Source organism: Aspergillus glaucus (genome assembly GCF_001890805.1).
Source record: "Aspergillus glaucus CBS 516.65 unplaced genomic scaffold ASPGLscaffold_7, whole genome shotgun sequence".
In the NCBI taxonomy this organism is placed as follows: domain Eukaryota; kingdom Fungi; phylum Ascomycota; class Eurotiomycetes; order Eurotiales; family Aspergillaceae; genus Aspergillus; species Aspergillus glaucus.
Genome location: NW_019170459.1, coordinates 1,046,766 through 1,063,882, shown reverse-complemented (window position 1 = coordinate 1,063,882; position 17,117 = coordinate 1,046,766). Strand labels below are relative to the sequence as shown.

The 17,117-nt window shown below is 49.2% G+C and overlaps 7 protein-coding genes across 7 annotated transcripts; 5 read left to right on the top strand and 2 right to left on the bottom strand.

Moving 5' to 3' along the window:
* Positions 1-15: 15 nt before the first annotated feature.
* ASPGLDRAFT_34549 (snoRNA-binding rRNA-processing protein UTP6) lies at positions 16-1,273 on the top strand (the record flags this gene model as incomplete). The annotated part of the gene is made up of 2 exons (XM_022544448.1): positions 16-105; positions 176-1,273. 2 exons carry the CDS (start codon positions 16-18, stop codon positions 1,271-1,273), a joined length of 1,188 nt encoding a protein of 395 aa, XP_022402479.1.
* A 197-nt stretch (positions 1,274-1,470) lies between these two features.
* Positions 1,471-2,101, bottom strand: ASPGLDRAFT_34548 (peptidyl-tRNA hydrolase domain protein; the record flags this gene model as incomplete). Its single annotated transcript, XM_022544447.1, has 2 exons — positions 1,471-1,774; positions 1,842-2,101. 2 exons carry the CDS (start codon positions 2,099-2,101, stop codon positions 1,471-1,473), a joined length of 564 nt encoding a protein of 187 aa, XP_022402478.1.
* Positions 2,102-4,122: 2,021 nt separating this feature from the next.
* On the top strand, positions 4,123-7,259 carry ASPGLDRAFT_24777 (putative RNA-binding protein (Nab3); the record flags this gene model as incomplete). Its single annotated transcript, XM_022543417.1, has 5 exons — positions 4,123-5,521; positions 5,604-5,783; positions 5,877-6,369; positions 6,434-6,654; positions 6,718-7,259. The coding sequence occupies 5 exons, from the start codon at positions 4,123-4,125 to the stop codon at positions 7,257-7,259; spliced, it is 2,835 nt and encodes a 944-aa protein (XP_022402477.1).
* Positions 7,260-7,354: 95 nt separating this feature from the next.
* ASPGLDRAFT_1390141 (uncharacterized protein) lies at positions 7,355-7,835 on the top strand. Its single transcript, XM_022541668.1, has 2 exons — positions 7,355-7,455; positions 7,512-7,835. The coding sequence occupies exons 1-2, from the start codon at positions 7,413-7,415 to the stop codon at positions 7,745-7,747; spliced, it is 279 nt and encodes a 92-aa protein (XP_022402476.1). The 5' UTR covers positions 7,355-7,412; the 3' UTR covers positions 7,748-7,835.
* A 63-nt stretch (positions 7,836-7,898) lies between these two features.
* On the bottom strand, positions 7,899-8,303 carry ASPGLDRAFT_57118 (cytochrome c oxidase subunit 6B family protein; the record flags this gene model as incomplete). The annotated part of the gene is made up of 2 exons (XM_022548234.1): positions 7,899-8,018; positions 8,082-8,303. 2 exons carry the CDS (start codon positions 8,301-8,303, stop codon positions 7,899-7,901), a joined length of 342 nt encoding a protein of 113 aa, XP_022402475.1.
* A 310-nt stretch (positions 8,304-8,613) lies between these two features.
* On the top strand, positions 8,614-9,747 carry ASPGLDRAFT_169254 (protein SYS1). Its single transcript, XM_022542689.1, has 2 exons — positions 8,614-8,928; positions 9,003-9,747. The coding sequence occupies exons 1-2, from the start codon at positions 8,684-8,686 to the stop codon at positions 9,373-9,375; spliced, it is 618 nt and encodes a 205-aa protein (XP_022402474.1). The 5' UTR covers positions 8,614-8,683; the 3' UTR covers positions 9,376-9,747.
* Positions 9,748-15,345: 5,598 nt separating this feature from the next.
* Positions 15,346-15,869, top strand: ASPGLDRAFT_147385 (uncharacterized protein). The gene is made up of 2 exons (XM_022541925.1): positions 15,346-15,425; positions 15,490-15,869. Exons 1-2 carry the CDS (start codon positions 15,409-15,411, stop codon positions 15,782-15,784), a joined length of 312 nt encoding a protein of 103 aa, XP_022402473.1. The 5' UTR covers positions 15,346-15,408; the 3' UTR covers positions 15,785-15,869.
* The last annotated feature ends 1,248 nt before the right edge of the window (positions 15,870-17,117 follow it).

The following is a 17,117-nucleotide window of genomic DNA, read 5'->3' as shown; positions in this document are numbered from 1 at the left end:
ACAACAACCATCACCATGGCTGCTGCTGCTGATAAGGCTCGGTTCTTCTTGGAACAGTCGGTTCCAGAACTAAAGGACTATGAGAAGAAGAAGATTTTTGGCAAGGTATTTCAGGCGCTTGCTTTGTTAGGTGTCAGTGAAGAGGAACTAATTTTTTTCTTCTTCCTCTGCATAGGATGAAATCACCGCAATCGTCAAGAAACGATCAGACTTCGAACACAAACTTAATGCTCGAGGTGCACGCCCAATCGATTTTGTGCGATATGCGCAGTACGAAATGAATCTCGACGTCTTGCGGCGCAAGAGGGTGAAGCGACTGGGTGTTAAGGGCGGCGGATTTAGCGGCCAACGACGGATTTTCTTCATTCTGGATCGGGCCACGCGCAAGTTCCACGGAGATATTGGGCTTTGGATTCAGTATATCGAATATGCGAGACAACAAAAAGCATTCAAGAAGCTTTCGTCTATCTTCACCGATGCCCTACGACTTCACCCGACAAATGCGGACTTGTGGATCTACGCTGCCCAGTATGCCCTGGACGACCATGCGGATATGACGGAAGCGCGGAGCCATATGCAGCGGGGTTTGAGATTTTGCAAGAGCTCTAAGCAGTTGTGGGTGCATTACGGAAAGTTGGAATTGATCTATGTCGCCAAGCTTGTTGCGCGACGACGAATTTTGGGACTTGACGGAAGAGTTGAGTCTAGCACACAACAGGAGGAAGCTGGACTTGATGACCCTGACGCCGACATGATTGCATTGCCCAAGCTTACCGGGGAGGATGTCAACCCAAGCGAAGGTGACAAGAAGGGAGTCGACAACGAGGCCCTGCAAAATCTTGCATCGACCCCAGCATTGAGCGGTGCTATCCCGATAGCCATTTTTGACACCGCCATGAAGCATTTCAACGATAACGACCAGTTCGGACAAGAATACTACAACATGGTCAATGAGTTTGGAGATTTGCCGTGTCTGCGTAAGATCTTGGAGCACATTGTCGAGGCGATGCGGCAGTCCAAACCCCAGAGTTACCGTACACACATTTGCTACACGAAGGTTCCTGTTGCTGGCATTCCGGTGACCTCACCAGAGTTCCCACCGGCACTGGGTGTATCTCTTTCGCGCCTGAGAGAGCACCAACCGGACAGCAATTTTGCACAGGAGGTTATCAATTGGTTGCAGCCGTTGGAGAAGACAGAGGACCTGGATCCTGCGCTGCGGAAGGTCCTTGCGGTCACTATCCGCGGTGCCGAATGGACGCTCCAGGAGTGATTGGTTTTACATTGCCCCGTGATTCCGTTCTTTTTGTTTACCGTAATGGGAGGCGTTCATTGGGCGGGCATCGAAGAAAAAAGTTTCCTGCTTTAATCGTCACCACCCCGACGACTACTTTTTCTACTGCTATGCAGTTTCTTATATTTGATCCGAGCTTCATTTTCTGCTTTTTTCCTATAGCGAACAGTCAGCGGTTAGACATGTAAATTTTGTGAACGATACATAATGAACACATACAACTTTTGCACTTTCTGTCTCTGATTCTGCGACGTCTCGCCTGGAATAGCTTCATTGGCAGAACTCCGAAGTAGCTGATGCAGTTTATCGAAACATGTCTCCACGTTTGCGGCTTGCTTTCGCGACTCTTCTGACTGGATAACCAGTGTATTCGTGCGTTGAGCAACGTAGCGAGACGATTGTAGCTGCGAATGAATAGCACGAGGTATGAGAGGGAGCAGACTATCAAGGGAGACTTTGAGCGTTGCTTTTGAGTTGACCCTGTCGATAGTCAGTCAATAGTTCACTCTTGAACGCTGTCGAATCGCAATTTAACGAAGAAACGTACTTGTTCACATGCTGCCCTCCCGGCCCACCTGAGCGACTGAAGGAGACTTCGCAGAGATGTCGCGGAATAGTCCGGGGATTGAGACTTGCCAGCCAGGTTCGAGCGGCTGCTAGGTCTTCATCCGGGTCGTCTGCGGAGGAGGCGGCGCGTCTGGACGCGAATGATCTTGTGGGGAAGAGGGTACGGGAAAGAGGGAATATATTGTTCACATGATTAGGCAGGAGACGAGGACGAAGCAGCACCATACTATGAACGCGCATGGTCTTCAACGATGATGCCATACAAAAACGGAATACGGACGAAGAGTTAAAGTTGGAACAGAGGTCGGCTGATAGACGGCAAAATGCAACCAAATAGGCAATTAGTTTGAGTTGAGACTAAGGATTTAAGAATTGACCAATCAGCTTTCTTCAAAACTCGGCAAATTCGCCCAATACAGTTACACGAGAGAGAAGCGGCGCCCGGGGCTCAGGCACCGCCAGATAGTCTGCGGGAGCTTTGAGGATCATGGAATCATCCTATGTAAGTCTGAGGGTCTAGACTCGGCAAGTGTGGTAACAAGGTTTATATGAAGTTTAACAGCTGGCATGCTTACAAGCCGTGCTGTATGAGTTGAAATACTCCAGACAAGTGCTCTGTACTAGTACGGAGTACCAGCACATGTCCATAGCAGCAAGCGGCATTTTTGGCTCTGCTCCGAGGAAAAAGCAAACTGCATACATAGATCAAGACAGAGTATTATTAAGGACACTGGCTACTGCTATGCAACAAGACAAAACCACAATAGCATCCCCATTCGCCAATAAGCATTGAAGCCTCGCGCTCTCGGCAATATCGGACAGGGATATGAACCAGTCACAGTCCCGGGGCAGCGCAGGTGTGACTTCGTTGCATGGCGCCTTGACTGGGATTTTTGTTCTCATGGGCTCAGAAATGAGGACGCTCCACGAGGGAATGTTCTGGCGGTCTCCTTTTTCTATCAGGTGGTCCCAGTGACTAAGAGCATGGAGTAATAACTAGTTATCTAATCCCTGCCACGTTTGAATCACGAAATCTCGTTGTGGAGGTCGGAGAAGAAATCTGCACCTTCTCTGGAGTGCACTCGGTTGACCCACTATCGATCTGGCCGCTTTAAGGATCGAGAATTGTATGTATTTGATGTCTCGTGACGGCATCGGGATATTGCATTTTGAAGGACTATAATAAGCAGTTGCAGGTGTTCTAGAGTTTGTTGACGTCTGTCAGCATGTAGAGAATGCCAGAGAAGAGTGCCCTGTGCAGGTATTGGTTCATCGGCATCTCTCATGTCTGCTGACCGGGACTGCTGGGATGTTACCTAATAAGGTGAGAATTTAGTAGTCTGCTGCCATGGTAGGGGAATCTTCACCAAGAAATACGGTCACAAAAACAAGTCCATAGACGATCTCGCCAGTGACATGTACGAAGTACCGGATTGAGTGCTCGGAGGACAGCCGGAGATGCAGAAGGATCGAATTGGCATACAACCCCTCAGGCAATGAACCCATGTATTAGTATGACCATTATGATTATATTCCTTGTCATTGCTATTAGCAGTCCGTGGTGATAGTGGTGGTATGGAGTACTCCGTACAGTATGCTTGGAATCCTCTGGATCCCCACGATCCTCCACTTGGCAAATATGAGGAGATATGTCAATACCCCGCCTCCCCCTGCTGCTAATATTCTAGCCGTCTCGTTTCTACAAATAGCTCAATATGTACCGATTCAAATGAATGTTTGCTGTGTCTGTATAAGGAAGAACAAGAGTGGAATGCTGTCAGGTGATGGTCACCTGACTCGCGTTAAAGCGGCACTGATCGGAGAACCAGAAATAGAGTGGCCACCACTGCCAACAACACAGTACTTTTCCTCTCTATCACTACTCTATCGAGCCATCCATTCTAAGATATTCAGCTCCATCTCCATCATTTTCTAGTCTTCACCATCCCCCCCCCCATCTACTATTCCCTGTCCCCGACTCAAATCACTACATACTGACCATCTCTCCAACGGCCCGGTTCTTTTTCCCAATCTGGCCCCACTCTCAGCTCTCTTTTTTTCTCTCTGCAATTAAATTTCCACTCGCGCCAACTAAGCTTTCTGTTTTTCTTCCGCTTCTCCTCTTCTTCCTTTTCTCTCTTCCTTCTCTTCCTTTCCCTCTTTCTCCCCCTCTCTTCCCTCTTTTCCCTCTCTTCTCCTTGTCCCCAAAGCGCGCGGATTCGCTCTTTTGTAGATGAGTCCATCTGCCCTCTCTTGTCTACATGACGCCCAGGTCCCCAGATGAGGCTCTTCACTTCCGTGGCAAGACTTTGACTCCTGAGAGCCCTCGGCCGCTACACGTCGCGGAACCGGCCAATATCCCGGTGCTGCAGAATCAAATGGACCCCGTTTTCAACGATACGTCGACATACGAGAAGCCAGAGTTTGCGCTCGGAGGTGGTCAGCATGTCCCCCACGCCGCTCCCAGGTCCCAACCGCAGCAACAGCCGAATGGCCAACCACCCTTAGAACAACAACAACAACATGTCGCTGCAGGGTCGCATTCGGCTGGCGTGAGGGGCAGCGCAGGTCAGATGCAGGATTTGGGTCAACAGCAGCAGCAACAACAAAAATATCAACATCCAGGTAGTTACCACACTGGTTCTCTTTCGGGGAATGAAATGATGAGCAAGAATGAAACGAGTTCCTCTGCTGCTGCATTTCCTCCAAACCTATCTGCACCTACCACCACCAACGCTACTACTTCTACTGTTACTGCCACTACATCCGGGTCCCGGAATGAGGCAGAAAGAAACGATTCTCTAACAGCTCTTCCTCTTTCAGATCCTTCTGTTAATTCCCTGCCCCACCAAGCCTTCCTTAATCGCCCCCCTCCTCCCTCCTCGTCCTATGCTCCTCAGGGTTTCCCCGCCGCGAACGAGGTAGACCACCCTATGACGGACTGGACCGCGCCCGCTGCGCCCGAGGCTCGCCTAGATACCACCCGAGCCTCGTCTCATGATAATGCACCTAGCTCTGGTGAGGGTGGTGTGGATTTCCAAAACCTCCTTGATAATCTCCCCTCTTCCTCTTCAACCGTTCCATCTGCCCCTGCGGTCTCGGAGACGGCTCCCTCGTCGATGCAAAATTATGCCTCTGCTATCCCTCAAGCAACAAATAACGCAGATGGCGCATCTGATGAAGCCCTCCAGAACCCCATGGGTCTCCCTCCTCGTCCCCCAACCCAGGAGGACCCTACACATCCAAACTACCCCCCTAGCGATGATGTTAGTGCCTATCATCAGCTTCCTTCTCAATCCTCCAACCCTTATCCCTCCTCCCAGCCACAGAGTAATAATAATCATCAGTCAAACCTCGGGGCTCCGGCACTAGCAGCTGCTGGTGCTCCCGGCACCTCTTCGGGCGCCAGCTCTTTGCCTCCTCCGCCAGGTCTCAGTCTTGAGAAAACGGAGTCTCCTAGTGCTGAAACCCAGGACTCGTCTCCTCTTAAAAATGGTCGCACAGAGAAATCCATTGCCCGCTCATCCAAGAACAATGACGAGGATGCACCCTGGGGCCCCGAGGTACAGCGGAAGTATGACGACTTCTTGCATAACGAAAGAATCTATGTAACAGAAGGTCTTTGGGATCGTTTCCCTCCGGGGTCCAGATTGTTTGTTGGTTAGTTTTGCCGGTCACTCGAAAAAGCCAAGGGCAACCTTTTTATTTTCTGGCTTCTAACCTGGTTTTTCTCTCTGTACAGGCAATCTTCCCACCGAACGAGTTACAAAGCGTGATCTATTCCATATTTTCCACAAATACGGCAAATTGGCGCAAGTGTCGATCAAACAGGCGTATGGTTTTATCCAGTTCCTTGAAACTTCGTCCTGCAAGAAAGCTTTGGATGCGGAACAAGGGGCAGTGGTGAGAGGAAGAAAGATCCGTAAGTGACTTGCAACTGTGATGGAAAGAGACGGTCTTCTCGGAGGATAAAAAAAATGAAGTGTCGGCTCGCTGACAACGCTATGTCCACTAGACCTCGAAATCTCGAAACCACAAAGAAACACGAGACCCGGCCCAGCTCCCCCTGAACCGCCACGAGCTCCTCCTCCCAGACGCTCCAGGTCCCCTCCCGAATTTAGAGGTGGCCCGTCGAACGGTCGCGGTTTGCGAGCACCCGGAGATCGCTACGATCGGAATTACGAGCCCGCTGGCCGCTTGCCATTCAGTGATTTCCGGGACGAATTGACCCATCGGAGACGAGATGATTACCGGCCACCGCCCCGATCACCCTCCCCTCGTGGATTCCGTGGAAGAGATGGGTACCGTTCTCGGGACAGAACACCGGAGCGATACGATCGGCGTGATCGCAGGCGCTCTCGGTCGCCACCATATGGCAGGGATCGAAGATATCGAACACTCAGCCCACGGGGTCGTTCATATGATGGTGACGCAGATTTACCCGTGCCCAGACGAGTACCGAGGGACATCCCGGATGTACAAATCTTGGTTCTCGAGGAGGTGGATAGGTGAGTACAGCATTTTCGTGCAATACATAATTTATGTAAACACAAGCTAACCTCTCATCTCCAGAAACTTCATCTTCCATGTCGAAAACTCCTTCCGCAATCGTGGCTTGCGGGTTGATGTCCTGGTCTTAGGCCCGCGGATTCCCTTGAATGCTGCTGTTCAACGCCAAATCGTTGAGGGCGTGCTTGCGGTTGTTCGACTTGCGCGGCCAAATCAATTCTCAAGGAAGATTCCGTTACAAGTTTTCGACCGCAGCGGTGGACCAGACAATCTCCGCTTCAATGGTAAGCCGGAGCTCTTTTACGTTGCAAACTCCGAGCGTCATATACTAACATCACGGCGTCTAGACTATCCCGAATTGGAGCCCAACATGGCCGCTGAAATCGTTTTCCATGCGCAGCCCCAGCGCGGTGGCCCCCCGGTACCTTTCACATCCGCTACCCCATTCGGGATCCCACCGCTTCCCCCTCCTGTTCAGATGCCGCAGCCACCGTTGCCTCCGTTGTCGAACCAGCCAAATGTTGCCAACATGATGCCCTCCCTAGACGGTTCCGCGTTGCAATCAATTTTGTCTGCGCTTCAGCAGCGACCTGCCGTCCCAGCTATACAGCCACCGACGTTTCCACCGCCGAATACTCCTCAAGCACCTGCAGATCTGGCCAGCATTTTGAATAATGCGACTCGGCCATCTGTTACTGCTGCTCCGCCACCACCTATGCCGCCGCAGCCTTTCCCTGTCCAAGCGCCCAATCCCCAAATGGTTCCGGATCCGAACCTTTTGTCGCTATTGAGCAAGGGCCTTGGGGGACAACAGCCCCAGGCCCATCAGGGTCCTATGGGCCCTCAGGTCCAGAACATCATCAACCAACTGACAAAGTGGAAACAATGAATTATGAATCTCTTCCTCTCTATTTATGTTTTCTTTTTTTGACAATATCCTTTGCTTTTGCCCTATCATTTTCGTTGTCGACGAGCCGTCTCGGGAACCAGGCGTTATTTGAATTCGTAAATATGGGAATGTTAGTCGCTGGTTTTGTGATCCATGGCTTTTAAGCGGCTTGATTTTGTTCAGTTTTCTTTATTCTCACTTTACCCTTCTCATCTGTTGCAATTGCAACAATACCGGCGTTTTGGTTTTGTTTCATTCAATGGCAGCGGATGGTGCCAGTCGACAGGGATGATAAAGCGTCCTGTATATTTACTGTTGTGCTTTATTCCCTCATTGGTTTCTTCATTTCTGCATGTGACTGTTTGTCTTTCCCCTGGGATTGTGACTTTGCGATGGAATTTGCTATAGATGGGATTGCATATATGGTACTCTGTACACATCTAATACCTGAGTTCAACGATTTGCTCTGGCAAGAGCTTTGCTATTGATAATAAATGGGATTTGATCGGATATTACTACAAATACAACCTCAGTCAAGTCATAATACAAGTGAGCTATAGTACATTCATTTTTTGATATTCCATCCACTTCACATGTCACGTCATGGGCCTTCGTAAATCCCCCGGTCGAGAATCTTCACTATGTCGCGCGCCCTTGAGATTTCAAATCTGCTACTCGTTCCGCATCTTCCTTCTTGATCCGCTCAATTGTCATGTCCCGGTTATACTCCATCACTCGCTTCTCCTTAAAATATTTCACCTATAGACTAAATCAGCCACAAAGCCTCGAACAAGGAGCCGTAGCCCTTCAAGTGCAACATACCCAAGCCTTCGCACAAGCCCCCTCAAACTCCTCAACCTCTTTCCCGCATTTCCCCCGAGCCTCCTTGTCATCCTTAACAGCATCCAGGATATTGTTCTGGTCCAAGCAGGCGAAGAAGCGGTCACGGCCTTCCCAGCATCGTTCGCGCGAGGATCTGTCGGGGGCAATGCGGCCGCCGTCGGAGGCTTTGGAGGAGTCGGAGGATGACGAGAACCAGCCCATGTTGTGTGTTCTGTTGTTTATAGGAATTTGTCGGAGGAAATCGGTAATCGGTAATTCGTAATCGTTCTTGAGTATTCGTTGGCTTGGTAGAGTGTTGCGCCAGTGTAGGTAAATGACTTCGTTGAGGTCCAGACAAAGTCCAGTGTAAAGGCGGTTGCGGCTGCGGCTCAAGTGGATCCAATCCTTGTCAGCCGCGAAGCCCCCTTAACTACAAGTAAACCTCCGCGCATTATTTACGAAACCACCACTCTTTGTCCCGCTATCTATTGTTTTTTTCTTCTTTCTTTTTTCTTTTTTTTTTTTTATATATTTTTTTTTTGAATAAACGTCTATATTCCTACTCCTCTCGAAAACTCCGATACATACATGCACACTAGTTCATGCCCCGCCGCCGCCCTCCTCCGGCGGGAGCCCGAACCGACCTCCCGCCGCTCGGAATCGTTCGCAAGATCCTCTTGCTCCAGCTAGGATACTATCTGACCGCGACGGCGCTTATCCTATTCACAACGCTAGTATACGGCAGGCCGTTCTCGTTTGACCTCCTTCTGAACTGGGATGCGGTCAGAGGCGATACCACCATCGGGTGGATATTGGGGTTGGTATGGATGTTGAATAGTCTCCTTGGGTACGCCTTGCCTCTGTTGCCTTGTTTTCTTGTCCATATAGTCAACGTATATGCTGATTTTATGTGATGCGCAGTGTCATCCTTCTCCTTCTTCTCGTCTCGCGCTCCAAACTCATCCCCGACTTCGCCCTAACCATCCACTTCGTCCACCTCATCGCAACATCCCTCTACACACATACAATCCCCACCAACTGGCTTTGGTGGGGTCTTCAATTCGCTAGCGCAAGCCTTATGGTATTCTTGGGGATGTGGGCTTGCCGATACCGTGAGCTTCAGCCGATTACTTTTGGAATTGGAGGGAGTTCGTCTTCTTCAAGTCAGCAGCAAACGTCTGATCCCTCAGAACAGGATGGTGAGGACTTTGCTTCTGGGTCAGGGGGGAGGAGAAACCGTGGGAATGAGTTTGAAATGGGGAAAATGAAAGGGGTTGGGGAGCAGGTTGTATGATTATAACTGGTTCCTCGGTCGTCTTGTTTCTGATGGTCTTGGTACGAGCATATAGAAAATGGGTACGGGGTATTCCATTGGTAAATGGACAAGTAACTCGCACATACTACTATTCCCTTTCCGACAACCTATCAATTTATTGGGTATCAGAACTGGCAGAACATACTCATATCCATAGCACGAGTGGGCGGATAGAAATTCAGACAGGTCCCGATGAAAGACGGAGAGGGTTTGGGCAGAATCTGCGGGAGTTTCTAGAAGGCTGTAGGGATGTCGCCTTCGGCATCCACAAACTATCCATGCGACGACGTCTTCTTGATAATGTCGATCTCCTGAGATTTCTAGCCGAGTAGCAGGGACAAAGAAAAGAACCTACCAAGATGTTAATTTCCCATTGACAAAAAGTTTTTGAACAATATATGCTCGGATATCAGAAATACCTGGGATATCAGAAATACCTGGGATATCCCTAGTTCATTGCGCAATTTGATAATTGGTCAGAACAGAGACCGAGCCGATAGATATTGGATGCACAGGAGCAAGCACCGACTCCCACATCCAAACCCGGACCTGACCGTCGGATGCAGAGACTTGTGCTAACCTACTGGACCATACGGAATGTAAATCGTCCGCTAATTTGCGCATGGAGATCGAGGCTATAAAGCCTAAAGAGTCTACTAGTCAAGAAGTGCCAAAAAGTCGAGAAGAGAACCCGAACGGGAGCATGGTTATGGTATTCTATATACCACAATGGCGCCGGTGGCCGACATCCTACCACATCAGTCTAGCCTTTTATGCGGTGACTGTTGTCTTACCATAAACGGAGTACAATCTCCAATACAATATGGACTGGCAGGGTGCCACTGCCTTGCCCTGGGAGAAGTAACTATCGTATATCCCCCCAAACCCTGATCTCACCATTGGTTTCCGAGGCTTGTTGTATTACCTTGCACTGGACCACACAGAGCAATCACGCATCTCCTGCCAAATGCAAGAATCGTTGGTCTTTCGCGTCTTCGCTCTAAAAGCGAAGCACCTGCAGCAAAACGAGATGGTACCTCGTCAAAACCAGAACAATGGAGCCACAATGCCAAGGAATTTCCTTTGTTTCCGTGGCCTGAAAGGACAAAAGGAGGACGACCGTTGGTATTGTATCCCGTTATTTAGGCCTCACAATATGAGTGTACAGTTATTGGTCGGTTACACGATGACAGTTGCGCTGGACCGTTCTCTCCAGGATTGTGAATCTATCTGTGGCGAGAGAAATCGCAGATTTCGGTACCCCATTGGAGAAGGGAGAAGGCATTCAAGGAATAAGGAAATCAAATATCTGCAATGGGTCTTTGTCATTCAATAATATCTTTTTCTTTGCTTATATAGAATGGTGGAGAAAACTTAGATCATAATTCCCGTAGTCTAAAAAAAAGACTGGTGGAAGGTTTTGAGAGAATCTATGCTCATTGTGACGATCTCGAGCAATATGAATCTATTGGTAGACTATCTGACGAAATCCTAACATGAGGAGAGAAAGGAAACAGGCAGGGCCTGCTGGCGACAGACTATCTAGTGTGTGTGCGAGGGGTTGCCCTACTCCAAACAGGACAAAGCAATCAAACATTCTACGCAGCTAGCGAGCGTTCATGCTCAGTGAATGCCCTACCCCAAACAGGCCAAATTAAGCAAACATGCTATACAGCTAGCGAGCGTCCATGCTCCGTGACATTACCCCTCCCTCCTGACAAGCATCTGCCCTCAGCCGTTGGTGATCGGGTAATCATCCTCCGGATGGTCATCGGTAAACTATTCATCTTCTGCGGCGCGAAGCCACTCAAGTAACCGTAGGGGAGGTCCTGGTGCCTCTGGATTCGTAGCATGGAAGATTTGGGCTTTCACAGGACTGTTCTTAAAATCTCAGGCTCGGTACCAGTTGAGATCTTCATCATAGCCGATCCACTTTCTCGATACTGCAGTTTCCGGTATCTCAGGCGGGAGGCAGGGATTTCCTCCACTTCCCATTGATCCTGGTCATTGATAGTAATCGGTGGTGGTGCATCTGCATGCTGGCCGGGAAGGGGTTCAGATGTGGAGACCCTGCGGAGGTGCTCTGGGTTGATAACTGGGTGGACCTTGACAGAGGCTGGCAGGTTGATGCGGAACGCGTTTCCTTCCTTTGCAAGGATCCGGAAGGGGCCTGCCCACTGATAGTCAGGTTTATTGCTCGGACGGCCCGTGTTCCATTTCTTTGTTGATATCATTATCATGTCGTCCACGTTGAAATCCACTTTCTGCCTTGAGCGATTTGCATTCCGCTGTTGGCGTGCCTGGGCAGCACGGATTCGTTCTTGCACCCAGTCCCATGTCTCTTGTAATCGTTGTAGTCGTTGCTGAGCATTTGCCTCGGTAACTGTTCAATTAAGGTTTGACGTCTAGTCAAAAGATGTCCTGGGGTTGTAACCACTGTCAATGAGAAAAGGAGAAGTCTCAGCGGACTCACCAACCAATAGTGCGCCGGCGAAGTCCATCATAGGGAGCTTTTCTGACCAGTCATCCTGGTAATGATTCATGAATGGATGTAGGCGCTGTTTAATGATTTGGTTCGCGTTCTCTGTCTGTCCATCTGTCTGCGGGTGGTCAGCGGTTGAGAGCTTCAGCTTCACACGCAGCACGTTGCACATTGCTTCCCAAAACTCAGAGATGAATTGGCCTCCTTGGTCAGAGACTATAGTGTCCGGGGGGCCCTTCCATCGATAGATGTGCTCGATAAACAGCTTCGCCATGTCCTCCGCTCTAGTGGTTTTGTAACAGGGCAGTGAGATGTACCGCTTACTGAAGCGGTCCACGATCACAAAGATGCTGTTGTATCCCTTCTTATCCTTTGGGAGGGAGCAGAAGTCCATTGACAGGTGCTGCCAGGGTCGATCCGGAGCTGGCAGTGACTTAAGGGGTCCTGGGGGCCTATCACATTGAATGTTGGTCCTCTTGCATATCATGCAGTTATCCATGTAGCGTTCCTTCAGGAGCTGCTTGGTCTTTGTTTTTCCTGAGTGTGTGGTTGAGGGCTGTTGGTGAATCTCATCCAACAGTCTGACTCGTAGGTCATCCTGGTTGGGCACATATAAACGGTCCTGATGGAGAAGCAGTTCTCCCTCCTTTGTCCATGGCAGTTCCAGTTCTCCTCTTTCCTGCTGTTGCCCTTGGTCCCATCTGCGGTTTGCTTGGCAGATGCGGTCGATGAGGTGGAGTTGAGAATCCATCATCTTCAGTTCTGCACCTGGTGTCTCATCTCCTTCTCCACCTGATGGCTTGCTCTGTGCCTGTGTTTGAGCAAGCTCCTCAAGGATTTGAGTCTGGGGGCATTCGAATGCGATGGAAGCCCTGTCTGATATCCAGCTTGGTGAACACATTTGCATGGGAGATCCGTTCCAGGACTTCGTCAATTAGAGGTAGGGCGTATCGGTCCTTGCGGGTAATTGAATTCAGCTTCCGGTAATCCACGCAAGACCGAAGGCCTCCACCCGTCATGCTTGCCCAGACCCGCAATCAGCATAGGGGTCTCTGCTAGTTTCCTCCCATCAACCTGCAAGTCCAGTACTATGGCATGGGTTATCGGCTCTCCCATCCTACCGCCATATCCTCTGACTGGACAGTCTTGGCTCAGTGGGAGGGTGCCTACGCCAAAGAATTGGGCTAGTTTAATCGCCAGTGATGTGCTCAAAAACACATATCCGTTCGCTTCAGTGTCAATCAAAGCATTAGTTGCAATTGATACTCCATTTACAGCTACCTGTACGCCTAAAGTGAGGCTATCTCGTTCCTGTCTGAGTAACTGTTGCAAATCAATGCCATAAAGACTGACAGTGTGACCGTCCTAAGCAGGAGACTTCGCCTAGGCATCCCCATTTCCCGAGTTGTTGTTCAGCGCCTCAGGGGCTATTTCCATCTTGCGGAGCTGGGTGGTGTTGCTCTTCTTCTTCCGTCGGGGGCAGTCTCGGAACACATGACCTGTCTCTTTGCAGTGGAAACATTTACCGTGGCTCATCAACTCCTGTCGCGTGTTGACATCAAGTTGAGCACCGCCTGAACTGTTGGTAGTCTTGGAGGGGTTTGTGTTGGAGTCATTGCGGGAGTTCTGATTCAGGTTACGGCGCTTGGTCTCCTGAGCGTTGGCATTCAAGGACTGGACTACTGTGCCCACATAAGCTGTGAAATCATTGAAAGTCTTATCGTCACCAATGTAGGGAAGTGCCAGCTCCTTGACCTTGTCAGTGAGACGTCGGTTGAGCTCAGTCTTGTATCGATCATTAGGGATTCCGGCCTCGCTCGCCAGCAATAGGAACTTGGCCAAGAACTCAGGGAACTTGTCACCAGGATGCATGTACAGTGTCTGGAGTTCTGAGTCAGCTTCCATGCGACGATGGGGGTTCCAGAAAGCAGTGGTGAGTGTCTTGAACATCTGTTCAGCGCTGGTGTATGGCTCAGTGGCATCTTCACGCAATCTGACGCTCAGCTGCTGTCGCACCAGACCGCCAATTCGGGAGACAAGGTAAACTCGTTTGTTTTGGTCATTATCAAAACGGTCTGTGTTGGCCACGAACTTTCCTTTCATCTCAATCATCCAGTCCTCGAACTTGGGTTCCTTGCCATCAGTGAGGAGTGGAGGATCAGGCACCTTCTCAGACTTGCCTGATGACTTGGTGCTCTCAACTGTGGAGCCACGAGAACGCAACTGCGCCTCTGCATAGGCCGTCTTGTACTCATCACGTTCCGCCATCAGGTCATCAATCTGGTTCTCTTTTTCCTCCAGTTGGGCTTTATGTCTCTGAAGCTCATTGTGAAGGGTCTGGATGAGCACTCCATCCATTTGCTCGCGGTATTCGTTTTCAGGGTCGATCATATGGTTGAAGGTGTCGGCAACATAATCGAATAGTTCATTGGGGTGATCGCGGCACTGTGCCAGAAATTCTTTGTGTGTTATAATCTTTCGGCCCTGTTCCTTCATGTCCAGAGTCACGCGTCGACTCTGGGTTCGTTCAGTGACGCCTCGAGCCATCTTGGCAGGTTCGATCGTTCGTTGTTGGTCGTTTGGGGGCTCTCTATGGCAAGCGTACGGATCTCTCTGGTAGGGTCCCAGCTGTATGCGCTAGGGAAAAAAGGTTTAAAAAAAAATAAGAGTGATGTTAGAATTATGTGACGGTCTCGAGCAATATAAATCTATTGGTAGACTATCTGACGAAATTCTAACATGAGGAGAGAAAGGAAACAGGCAGGGCCTGCTGGCGACAGACTATCTAGTGTGTGTGCGAGGGGTTGCCCTACTCCAAACAGGACAAAGCAATCAAACATTCTACACAGCTAGCGAGCGTTCATGCTCAGTGAATGCCCTGCCCCAAACAGGCCAAAGTAAGCAAACATGCAATACAGCTAGAGAGAGTCCATGCTCCGTGGCACTCATGATCAGAGTTTATTGGCATTGTAAATACACACAAGAGAGAGCTCTTAAAAGCTGTGAGTGATATGTAGAAGAACGATTGATACGAGAAATGATGGGCATCTCAGGGGTCGGTCGAGTATTTATGCCTTCGACTACCTTCCAGGTATAACCTGATGAGGATATTCCCCTCAAAAGTCCAGCGCGTAGTGCGCAAGCCCTGATAACCAATATTTTCGAATTACACACGCTCTGGTTGCATACAGAAAGACATACAGATACTCTCGTATCAATCCGCCATGGCCTCATCCGCCACGGACTCATCTGCTGGGGATGGGCGCTTGTCCACCATGAATTCATCCTTTTCCAGCATGGGCACATCTGCTGAAGATGAGCTTTTTGACCCACCAAAAATCATAACGAATTCAGACGACTACAGGATATTCAAATTGGGCGAAATCATTCACATGCCTCAATCTGATACAGATTGGGAAATGGGCCCTATTAAACAAGAAAGAGATCGACATGTTGAAGAAATCACTGAAGCATCGGCTCTCTGTGTCGCTACTCAAGTCCGGGGCCCATCCTCGGGCACTAAAGCCGTCATGAAGATCAAAATCCAGTCAAAACTCTCTGCATCGCCGCTCACCCATTTGCTTGAGATACTCCGGCTAACAAGTGATTAGGATTTCCGAATGGCCAGAAGGCACTACCCACTATGAGGATTGTCCGACCATAACCGACGAAATGGTCAATGAGGTCAAAGTCATGCAAATACTGACAGAGGGGAACTGCAGCTGTACTCCTCATCTCATTGACTTTAATTTGACCAGTCAAATGGAAGACCATTTCGTGCCTGGTGGTTATGTTCTTGTTCTTCTGATGGAGAAAGTTCCCGGATGCAACCTTCGGGATTTTGGGGAATTTCCCTTGGAGAAGCGCAATCGGGTGAGAATAGCTTTTTCCAAGGCAGTACGGTAAGATTCCTCCGATCACCGTTGCTTTTGAATGCCACTGATATCGTACACAGCGAATTTTACCAATTTGGGATGCACCAACGGGATAGGGCTCGGCAAAACATTATCTATGATGAAGAAAACGAACGATGATTAGTACTTTCCCCTCCCTATGGTTATCTATACTAACACGCCGAACCTTTTTGCAGTTATTTCGTGGAGATGGAAGCTGTTGAATGGGGTTGTCCTCCTAGCGGTTTTGACCCCTTTCTAGACTTTACTGAATGGTGTTTGAATTCACCATTGGTAACCAGCAGCCAAGAGCACAACGATCCAATGATTTCATAAGGCGAGCGCGAAGAATATGCCGACACGGATGAAGCCTTGTTGGCCCTAGCGACTCGAACTGACCATGCGGCAAAGTGAACCCTTAGAATGGGATTTGGTTCTGGTATTTGTCTGTTTTTCTTCTTTTTCTTAAAGAGGAGCATTGGTTGGGAGCATATATGGAGTTCTTGCGTTAGGTTCTGTTTTTCTCAATTATAACTTGGTAAATTTATACTATTTTTGACTGGGGCTCTTTTGCATGTGACAGTACTTAGAAAACTGCAATCTGCAACTGAGACGGATAAAAACTCCCGAGAAAAAAAGTCTCTTATTTCGTTATCTATATGGAATAGAACCTAATCTCGCAAGGCATCTTAGAAAGTCGCCCGACCCCATAAATCGGCATTTACCTCTGTCCCAGTCCAAAACATCCCTTGGAACAAGAAAAACTTCGTGGCTTGAAGCCGGACGCACTCTATTATCGATATAAAATCTCTTAGAGAGGCGTGACTTGAATTGTCTCCAGCGTTTCGCCGGCCTGGCTGGGGTTTTCAGGCGCTGAACGACTTCCAACGCTATTCTCTAGATGGGCTGACTGACACTCAATTGACTGATCGGCGGTTAGCCGATGGCTGCTTTGTAAGTGTCGCTAACACGAACATGATGTGATTACCAAACTCGAGCATAGCCGCTTTATCATGCTCAATATGAAGCAGAGCATTGGCATTGATTGATAAAACCATAGCTTCGAGATGAATTACTAGACGAACAGTATTCATCCACATCTAACATAAAGCCTATAATTATATCCAGCTTGGACCTGGAAAGTCTTTTGACACACGGCACCACTTTGGAATACCACCGTAAGTCCCGCCTTCCTTATCGGTTCTTTTGCAAATTCCGGTCCACCATCTTCGGATTAGTATTGCTGATTTCTGTCGCCGAAAGTCTGTGAAGCTCTTTTCCTTTTTGGTGTTGTGAATCTTTGGTAGTGGCTCCGTAGAGGTCCTTTATATGAGCGCTGTATTGCA

What these genes read in the sequence shown, in the direction of transcription:
- ASPGLDRAFT_1390141 (XM_022541668.1), top strand. Translation starts at nt 7,413, where the DNA reads ATGGCTTTTAAGCGGCTTGATTTTGTTCAGTTTTCTTTATTCT. An exon ending in TGTTCAGTTTTCTTTATTCT is followed by an intron (nt 7,456 to 7,511) that starts CACTTTACCCTT and finishes TTTGGTTTTGTT; the next exon opens with TCATTCAATGGCAGCGGATG.
- ASPGLDRAFT_169254 (XM_022542689.1), top strand. Translation starts at nt 8,684, where the DNA reads ATGCCCCGCCGCCGCCCTCCTCCGGCGGGAGCCCGAACCGACCTCCCG. An exon ending in ATGTTGAATAGTCTCCTTGG is followed by an intron (nt 8,929 to 9,002) that starts GTACGCCTTGCC and finishes TGTGATGCGCAG; the next exon opens with TGTCATCCTTCTCCTTCTTC.